Raw genomic sequence first — 10,556 nt, forward strand, 5'->3', positions numbered from 1 at the left:
GACCTGCGGCTTTAAGTCCACTCCAAGTGGACACCCTGCAAAGAAGAAGAAGAAGACAAACCACAGATTTTTTTAGAATCAGTTCATTTTTAATTGCCTCATCTAGGGTACTCAAAATTTAAACCAATTTCTTGTGTATGATAATGCTGGTATCCATGATACTGGTATCCTACTATTTATAGTAGGACTCAAAAATGAACTTGAGGAAGAATCTAAAAACATCCTGCTTTAACTGTACCATGCAATGGATGATGATCTAGAATTGACTGGTACTCTTGTTTCTCGGGTAAGTTTCATGTTAACAAATTTTAGTCATACATTTGTTTGCAAAATACTGACATTGAAAAATCACTTAATTTTTGTTTAGATTTCTTTTCAGGTGCTTCAAAGTAGGAAAATTCTAAACTGCTGTACCCAATTCATTTATTTGTATGCATAACAGCACAAGCATCAACTTGATAGCTACCTAAGCAAAACTAAGCAATATAATAGAACTTTTCTAGCAACAGAAAAAGTACAATAGTTACAGGCAAGAACTATATGATGCACACTCGCATTGCACAATACTACTGTCAATTTGTCAAATGGGGTAATAAGGGATGGGCAGGATAGTAAAGGTCCACTAAAGGACAGTCCTCCCACAGTCCCACATTTTGTTGAAATTTTGTAGCAGCTAAACTAATTGAAATATTCTAAAACTAAAAATAGTAGCGTAAAATTCAACATTTTCCCTATCTGTGTAGCATAAAGCAAATTAAGAAATCATACATTTACTGTCAAATGACAAACGGGGTAATAAGGGACGGGTGGGGTTATCAGAGACAGTCCTGACATTTCGTAGAAATGTTGTAGCAGCTAAACTAAATTTAACTAATTCAAATATTGCAAAACAAAAAATAGTGGCATAAAGTTCAACATTTTTCCAATCTACCTATGTAGCAAGTTAAGTGAACATTTACTACCTCTAAATAATCCTTGAAAAAAGTGTGAAAAGTGAGATTTTGGAAAAGTACCTCTGATAAGGTCTGTAGCGAAAAAAATATTTACCATATTAAAAAATTGTACTTATATTAAAGTTGCACACTGGTGTTGGCTTAAAAATTTTATTGATGGAATTAGCGTATCTCATTCCAGAAAAAAATGGCGGCCATTTCCACTTAACAGGGTAATAAGGGACACGGTGACACCCCCACCCTGGGGTAATAAGGGACACCCCTAAAAAAGCATTTACAGTAGAGTCTTGGTTAGCAAAGGCTCCAGTTGACAAAAAAAAATCAATTAACAACAAACAATTTTACATTGCACAGCACCGCAATTACATTGCACAGCAAAAAAATTTCACTTGACAAAAAATTAGTGCATCATCAGTCATCACCAAACTGTGTGTGCATAGAATGTCATGGATAGAGTTGTTCACTGGGCAACATAGAATGAAAAGTAATTAACCTAAACTATGATTTTTTTTCTCAAAAAATATGATGGTTGTCACTAAAATATTCCTTTGTGTTTCAGGTATGTTTTTTACAATCTTCTTTTTTGTTACAGTTTCACTTGATTCAATTAAAATGGTGCAAAATTACAACCGTCCTGTAAGCTTGCCTACAGAAGAAATGCTACATGGCTGTTGATATGAAGCTTGCAGTGGGCAAGGTTTTTGTCAATGCTCAATGCCATGTCCATGGATTAGGTAATATCACATCAAAAACATGGTAATGTATCAATAAGGTAATATTATATCAATAAAGGAAAAACCAGTAAAAATCACAGAAAATGTCATTTATATTGTCTACAAAGGAAGATAAGGACTTCAGAGTATTGTTAGTAATGGATGAGCACACTCTGCATGCTTCAAATATTTTAAAATAGAGTTTTATTTCAAATGTCCCTAATTACCCCCTTCCCAGGGTTGGTTCAGGAGGCTTTTATTTTCCATCTGGCATCTTACAAATAGCATATGGAATTTTTTCAGAGATGCCATACAATAGCCCTTGCAAATACCTTTAAAATGAGCCCAAACTTGTTTATGAAATGTTTCATGGTAAGAAGTTATTAAGGGAAAATGCTCAAAACCATCCCTTATTACCCTGTTTGATAGTACCTCTAAAAATTCCCAGAAAAAAGTGTGATAATTGAGAGAAAATGTATATCTGCTAAGGTCTGTAGCAAAAAAAAAAATTTACTGTATTTAAAACTTTTACTTTCATTAAATTTACATACAGGTGTTGGCTTAAAAACATGATTGATAGAATTTGCATAGCTCATTCCCCCAAAAAAATGGTGGACATTTCTGGACAATGGGGTAATAAGGAACACACCCCCTATGGTAATAAGGGACGCCCCTGAAAACCAATTTACAGAACTACAGTAAAACCTTGATTAGCAAAGACTCAAGTTAATTTAATTAACAAATTGGTGAAAAACAAAGAATTTTGATTGCATTTACCTCATTCAGCAATCACTCAACAGTCAACAAAAAATTAATGCATCATCAGTCATCACAAAATTGTGCATAGAATGTCATAGATAGAATAGAGCATCAAGCAACATAGAATGGAAAGTAATTGACCTAAACTATGATTTATTTATCCAAAAATATTATGGTTGTCACTAATACATTCCTTTCTGTTTCAAGTATGTTTTTACAATCTTTTTTGTTATAGGTAGCGAATTTGGTTGACTCAGTTGAAATGGTGCAAAATTACAAGCCGTTCTGTAAGCTTACAGATACAGAAGAAATGCTATATGGCTGCTGATATGAAGCTTGCAGTGAACAAGGTTGATGTCAATGCTCAACGTCATGTCCATGGGTACAGTAATATCACATCAATAATTTGGTAATGTATGGATAAGGTAATATTATATCAGTAAAGGAAAAACAAGTAATAATCATGAGTAAAAGGCCATTTATCCTACATCTACATCATCTACAATGAAAGAGGAGGACTTCAGAGTACTGTTAGTAATGGATGAGTACACTCTGCAATCTGCATGCTTCAAACGTTTTGAAATTAAATTTTATTTCAAGTGTCCCTTATTACCCCATTTCCAGAGGTAATTTGAGAGCCTTTTAATTTGCATCTGGCACCTTGCAAATAGCATATGGAATTTTTCAAGATGCCATACAATAGCCCTTGCAGAGACCTTTAAGGGGGAGGTATACTTTTTGAAAAACTTTTTTGTTTACGGACAGATCTTTCTGAAACGTCACACATATATGTAAAACCACAAAAAAATCACATTTTGTTCATGTGATTTTTTTGGAAAAATTGATAGAAAACGTGAAATTCATAGAAAACTGACAAAAAAGGGGGCACTGTAGAAATCTATCTCCTAGGGTTTTCAAGCTACAACATAGAAACACATATCAATTGATGCGTAAAGACCATACCAATCGAGTAATGAAGCCTGATTCTTTATTTTTGCATTAGTTTATTTTACACGCATTTTTCCATTTTTTTCACATTTCCCCCCCCCCCTTCCCCCTCATTTAGAATCCAAACTATGCACAAATCTAAAAAAGGGCTTCGTTACTCGATAGGTATGGTCTTTATGAATCGAATGGTATATGTCTCATCGCTGTAGCTTCAAAACTCTAGGAGGAGATAGGTTTTCCGTGACAATAAGTTGAACTTTTCAGGACAGCGCGACAAAGTCCCGTGCGCCTCAAAAATCAAAATAGGCACTCAATGTAGCATGGATACCAAACTACAGGCTTCTGTAGCTTCCTTCAACTGAAGGATGGTAGCCGCAACTTGCAGTACACCTCTCTGTACGAAGCAAGGAGGGTGACTGAGCCTTGATGCCACAAAACACCATATATCTAGTGTTGGCCAGCGAATTTCCTCCCATCTAATTACTGAAGGAACTCCCCCCCACCCCCCTTTAAAGAGCAGCCGTGTATGTACAAATTCACGTACAGGGATTGCAGTGGTATTGTTGGATAGCTCAGAATGTCAGCTTTGAAATGAGACTAAACAAGTAACTAAAAACTATATTTAAAATGTAACACTATAGTATAACACTAGAGTAACACTATATTTAAAATGCTCAGCAGCTAATTACCTTGTATCTAATTAGTGAAGGAACTCCCCCACGCCCCACCTGCCCCCCTTTAAAGAGCCGTGATGTACGTATAAATTCACATACAGGGATTGCAGTGGTATCGTTGGATAGGGCAGAATGTCAGCTTTAAGATGATACTTAATACTAGAAAAGCCAAATCCGAAAAAAGTATACCTCCCCCTTAAAATGAGCTCAAACTTGTTTATGAAATGTTTCATGGTAAGAAGTTATTCATGAAAAACGCTCAAAACCGTCCCTTATAACCCCCTTTGACAGTAATTTACTTCAGAATGAGGATTAGATTGAAGCCCTGCTGTCCTGTAACTGCAAGTAACTTTACACTAGACCTGGCCTACTCTTAAATGCCAAAGTGTAATATTATATAAATGAGCTTACCTCTCCAAAGTTCCCTTCTGTGCATGATGCTAAAATTAAATCATTCCCATTCTTGGAAAGATATGCATCTTCATGAACTTGGTAGAATTTTCAAGCTCAATGATCATAATTTTATTTATTTTACCATCGATTCCATCATTCCAGTGCAAGCTGAAATTTGACAGCTATATTCCAAATGAGTTCCAACTTTCCTCATTGCAAGCCTTCGTAGCCTATAGCAACTATCTATTTTATAAACAATACTGAACTACACCTTTCCTGTGCATTCAATTGGACATTAATCATAAATTTATTACTGTTAATCAAAGTTTGGCTTTTTGATCATAGTATGCTAGAAAACGGGGTGACTTGGAACTATTGATGGGGTGACTTGGACCATTTTTAGTGTTTACCTTCTTGTGACACAAATAGTCACATAATAAAAATGAAAAATGCATTTCTAGGTTACCTCATGGTACTTCAAGAGCCATCAATACAATTTTTATAAGGCAAGAACTTGTTAAGTATAGGGTTTTCTTTTCTTAAATGTCAAAATGGTTCAATCACCATGTAAACAGTCCAAGTCACCCTCTTTATGGTATTAGATATTCACATTGACATCAATACATTTTCAGCAAGGGGGCTATGATTACGAGTTTGTGGATCCATTGGATCCTAAGTACGAGTGCGGAATTTGTCTGCTGGCACTAAGACTTCCACACCAAACTGTTTGTGGACACAGATTTTGCAGAGACTGTATTGCAACTTGTTTGAGGTAAGAATAATATTTATAGGGGAACTGTGCTATGTCTCTGTCCAAATGATACTCTTTATGACAGTAATGACAGTAATTAAACTTGCCAAATCCAGTGCCTTGGTGGCAGTGTGATGAACCAAGCTAAGATTGCTTGAGACTAACAATGTCAACAAGTTAAAGTCTTTAACCTTGAGGTGAAAGATGATATTAATGACTTCACAATTATTTTATTTTAAACAATGAGACAAATTTTCCTACCATAAAACAAATTTTTGTTTATTTAGTGTGATTAACGATAGGAACTGTCTTACAATGAATATGTTGAAAATTGTTATGTTGAATAATCCATCTTGGACACACTGCAATGATGTATTATTATCAAATATCAATGACACATTGGTCACCATTCACCTTGGCACTTCATTTACCTTCCTTGTATACAAAATGAATTAATGTCAGAAATACAATTTTGGCCAGTTGGAATGCTACAAACAGCTTATTGACTTCTTCAAATTTTTGCAAACAGGTTCATGTTCAAGTTGAAGTTTCAACTCCATAAAGAAGTTCTGTTGGAGCGATGAAATTTTAATACAGATGCCCCACATAGTCATGGATCACTGACATTACTCACTACAAAGGTTGTCAACATCTAATTTTTTCAAAGGTCAAAATATTTTTCAAGAAATTTTTATCTATTTCTAAACTTCTATTATAGTAGAAGTCCATTCATATTATTAAGTGAATTTGTATAGTTCTATAATTGTGCATAATAAATTTTTTGGTAATGTGCAGTACACGAGGTGTGTGTCCCTTAGACAACCGTGAGTTGGGAGTTGGTGATGTCTTCCCAGATGCTTGCATTGAGCGTGAGGTGCTGGAGCTGCTAGTACGTTGTCCAGGTCACAGTCATGGATGCCAGAGAGTTATTTCTCTGCGCAACCTACAGCCACACATTCAAGCCTGCAATTACCAGGTATACATTTTTGAAGTGTAGTCCAAAATTTTATTTGAAGATTTTATTTTCTGATGAACTTCAATGTACTCATTTCTGGCCTATCCTCTTCAAAAGTGCCTTACATTAAATGATACTTGAGTTCTATTCAAATTGAACCTTAATACATTCAATTCTGTGGAACTTCTTGTTTGTGTGTAGAGTATTATTTTTCAAATTAGAGAATTTCTGTTCAAACTATACTGAAAACCCACTCTAAAGCTAATAAATGATAAGCATTTTTTTAGGTATGCATTTCAGCACACTTTGACAGTGACAAAGATACACGTGACAAGGCTTTCATTTTCAGGCATCAATTATATATAAATCATATACTTTTTCATATATATTTGCATGTTAGGCTCAGTGTCAAAGTTGACATTTTATGAGAGACTTTATATAATTTGTTTACTTGTAATGTTTTGTGCAGGTAGTGCTGTGCCCTAACCAGTGCGCCAGCACAGTGCTGTGTGGGGAGCTGCAGCAACATCTGCAGGAGACTTGTGCTCTAAGGCCCACTCAGTGCTCCCTCTGCAAAGCAGTCTATACGCTTGACAAAGAACAGGTGTGGTAACCTACTATCTGCATTAAATTTTTCCCACATCACCTTAATTTATATGCTACACTTGATTTGAGAAAAATATTTAAGCTGTAGCGTGAATATGTAAAAAGTTTTGTCTTTGAAAATGCTAAATAATGTTTATCTTTTGCATACAATACATATATAGGATACTACAGAACAGTGCACACTGCAAAGGTAAACAAATTCCACTAAGACTTAAGTTATACAGTTATACTGGGATTGAGAAAGAAGCCATAAGTAAACTGTAAAATTCATAACCTAGAAAAGCTTGAGCAAATGGTTTGATGTTAAACATTCTTAGCAAATGGTTTGATGTTGAACATTCTTTCTCTTATGTATCTGAAATACGAACCAAATTATTGCAAAAATGTAGACATCAGTTACACTCTTGGTGCAATTGCAAACGCTACATTCTCCTTTTTTAACGCAAACGTTGATAATAGTTGGACTGATAGCTTGATCATTCATTTGCTGCTAACAAAACACTGCTGGTATAATTCTTCACTTTCAAATATGAAATAGGAACAGAAATGAAATCAAATGCTCTCCCTACTCTGACCCTTGAAAAAAAATTACTATATGTTGCATTTGTGCTTTAATCAAGGGCTTTGTTGTCAGGTGCACCGGTCCGTGTGCGGCGATGTGAGTTGCGGTGTGACGCATATGAAATAGGAACAAAGATGAAATCAAACGCTCTCCCTACTCTGACCCCCGAACAAAATATTACCATATATTGCATTTGTGCTTTAATCAAGGGCTTTGTTGTCAGGTGCACCGGTCCGTGTGCGGCGATGTGAGTGTGCGGTGTGACGCATGCGGCGAAGAAGTGCGCCGTGCAGACCTTGCCGCTCATCTCACCTCGAGCTGCCCTCACACGACCGTGCCTTGCACCTATGCTGAGTTTGCTTGTCAATACAAATGTAAAAGAATGTTACTGGAACAACACCTCAAAACGGATGTACAGCTTCATCTCCAGGTAACTAACAATTACAGTGTTTGAACGGATGACATTGTTGACTTTGATCGATTTGAATTGGAAATTGGGGTGTCAAAGAGTTCTTCATTCCAAAAAATTCTGTAATGGTTTCTTGTGTGTCATGATAGTCTACATAGATCATTCGTTCTTGGTTTTATATCTTCAACAGTGAACTCTAACATTAAAAAATATGCCTCTTTTTGCGAGGCATGAAACCACAAATCATTTTCAATGATTTGAGCCAGTATATATGTCAGCACAATCATTTGCATTACAGTTGGTGTCATCAGCTTATAAGAAGATGAGCACGTTTGTGAGTGAACTGAGTCGCACTGTCGGCGTCATCCAGTCTCCAAGCTTCAGTCGCCAGCCGAGCCTGAGGAGCCAAGTTTCAACCTCCTCGCCTATCCAGGAAGAGCCAGAGCACGGCTTGGAGAAGACTTATGGTGACGCTGCTGCCTATGACAACAATAAGAAGTATGTTAAAATGGAGCAAGTGGAAGAGGCCCAGTCAGACTGTGAGTGGCCGCCAGTTGAGGGAGCTCAAGCCCTTCCAGACGAGGTTAAGATCAAGAGTAAGCTAGACAATAAGAAGAGGGAAGCTATATCGGCAGAGGCTCAGAGACATCAACTCCATCTGAGTAACCTGAACTCCGGTCTTGGTTCATCCAGTAAAGTTTCATCCAATGAAAAAATCTTGCGTGCAATCAGTGACAAGGTTGTGGATTTAGACCAAAGAATGCTAGAGGAGACGATACGTCTTGATAACCTGGCAAAGCAGATGGACGGTTTAGAGGAGTTGTGGAATAGAAAGTATTTGGCTCTCAGTGGCCGGTTTTGTGGCGGTGACTTCACGTGGCGTGTTCATAACTTCTCTGGTCTTTGCGCAGAACTTGAGAATAAGAATCTCTCATCTTACAGTCCACCCTTCTATACGTCGCAGTTTGGGTACAAATGCTGTATTAGGCTTGGCATCAAATGTATCAACGGCCAACAGCACTTATCTTTATGCATTCTCTTCATGAAAGGCGAGTATGACGACATACTGGAATGGCCTTTCCGCGGCCGCATCACCCTTGGCTTATTGGACTGCTCTGCAAACAACAAAAAGAGGCATTTCTTTGAGTGCCTTGATAGCAGTCCTCATCTGCAAGCATTCCAACGGCCGACTGGCGTCAGGAACGATAAAAGCTTCGGCTTTACCGAGTTTTGTTCGTTTGAAGATCTGTACAACAGGAAGCCCCATGGCGCGTGTTACGTTGTGAACAACACCTTGACCGTTCGCGTGATGGTGGTGCCTTGCCCGGGCGCTGCGGTAGCCATCTCACCAAAACACGAATCTGGCGGAATCAACGACTGAATTGTAGCGGTACACTTGGTGCTTTTGAGCAGCGAGAATGCTTTAATGCGAGAATTATATATTTAGCACTTAGAATGATCCGCGGGAAATCTTTTCATGATTGTAAAAAATAACTGAAATACTTCGTTAACAAAAATGCGATATAAAAAAACTAAAATTTAACTGAAGAACTAACTTTCGAGTTAAAAATCACTCGAGAAAATCCTTCATAATTTGTTAAGCGTCTTGGATTGTGAAATTTCCTACTTAGTCGATCTCGCAACCATTTTTACTTATAGTGACTTGGTGTCTCAATTCTTACTTGTACATTTTCTTCAGTTTCCCTCCTTCCTGAAAACGTTTACAAGAGTCTAGCTTCTCATGATTATTTAACAATGAATGCTCCTTTAAATGTTGATCATTTTAATTCTCTCGAGTAATGCAATCTTTAGAAGGCGCGAGTGAGCGGAAATAATTATTTTGAAGAAATTGTTTATCGTGTTGGTGAGATTATTGTATTTGTTGAAAACTGTTCTCAAAAGCCAGGATATTAATGTGCCCATTTTGGAAAATAATAACTCGAATTTGATCTTCCTCAGCGAACTATCAAACATAATACTAAAAAATTTCCATGTTTTAGAAGATATTTCGGAAGGAGGGTAAAAATTTGTGTACGAGAATACGTCCTACTTCGCCATTAAGCAACGCAAAGCCCGCTACCCTGAGCGAGTTTCGCACGTAATGAATCTAAACGTAATGTTAGGTAAGTAAACTTTGACTAATATATCTCGCACCTCACCCTCACCCCTTTTTTCATATATACTATATATACCTATATATTAGTCATTTGACTGACGAAAATTATTGACCTGTTCCTGTTTCTAAATTTTAAGAATAAGTAATGACAATATTGTTCGTTATGTTTTTTTTATGAAAAACTCAGTTTTTGTACTCACTAGACATATATATATATAATATTGCTGTTACAGGCAAGTAAAATAGTAGAGGTACAGGCAACATGGCCGACCTATGCTGGTCTGTAATGATGTGTTTGCAATACGTGTACAGCGCAAGGTTAGTTTTAATTTACGTATCGTACTCGAGATATTTCTCAGTATTAGATCATCACTACGATTGTGCCTTCAACATTCCATCCAGCATTCCGAAAAGACTAATGCTTTCATATTTATAATACTATATGGTCTTGTTTTACAACGCACTCGATATAATATATTTTGAGCTGAAAAATGAACTATCTTTATCCTGCGCTTTTCCAAATGAGTGATGCAACCATGGACATAGCGGTATCCGAGGTGTGGTAATTGATGTTAATTCCTTCTACTCACCAGCTTCATTGATCAGTCGTCAATGTATCAGTCATCAAGGCCCTATAAAAAAACCAAAACATGACGGCGTCTCCAAAAGATTCATTGATGAAAATCATACTCAATGTCTGCAAAAAATTGGATCGAT

At 36.8% G+C, this 10,556-nt stretch overlaps 1 protein-coding gene across 2 annotated transcripts; it reads left to right on the forward strand.

Moving 5' to 3' along the window:
* Positions 1-168: 168 nt before the first annotated feature.
* LOC108680316 (TNF receptor-associated factor 6-like) lies at positions 169-10,322 on the forward strand. Of its 2 annotated transcripts, XM_047882051.1 has the most exons (7): positions 169-286; positions 5,073-5,212; positions 5,987-6,167; positions 6,616-6,750; positions 7,387-7,410; positions 7,562-7,744; positions 8,022-10,322. In XM_047882051.1, the coding sequence occupies exons 1-7, from the start codon at positions 245-247 to the stop codon at positions 9,102-9,104; spliced, it is 1,788 nt and encodes a 595-aa protein (XP_047738007.1). In that variant the 5' UTR covers positions 169-244; the 3' UTR covers positions 9,105-10,322. The 2 variants fall into 2 exon arrangements, with proteins under 2 accessions (XP_047738007.1, XP_018024609.1); XM_018169120.2 differs by lacking the exon at positions 7,387-7,410 and having other exon boundaries at positions 7,538-7,744.
* The last annotated feature ends 234 nt before the right edge of the window (positions 10,323-10,556 follow it).

Source organism: Hyalella azteca, unplaced genomic scaffold (genome assembly GCF_000764305.2).
Source record: "Hyalella azteca isolate HAZT.00-mixed unplaced genomic scaffold, Hazt_2.0.2 contig9555, whole genome shotgun sequence".
NCBI classification, from domain to species: Eukaryota; Metazoa; Arthropoda; class Malacostraca; order Amphipoda; family Hyalellidae; genus Hyalella; species Hyalella azteca.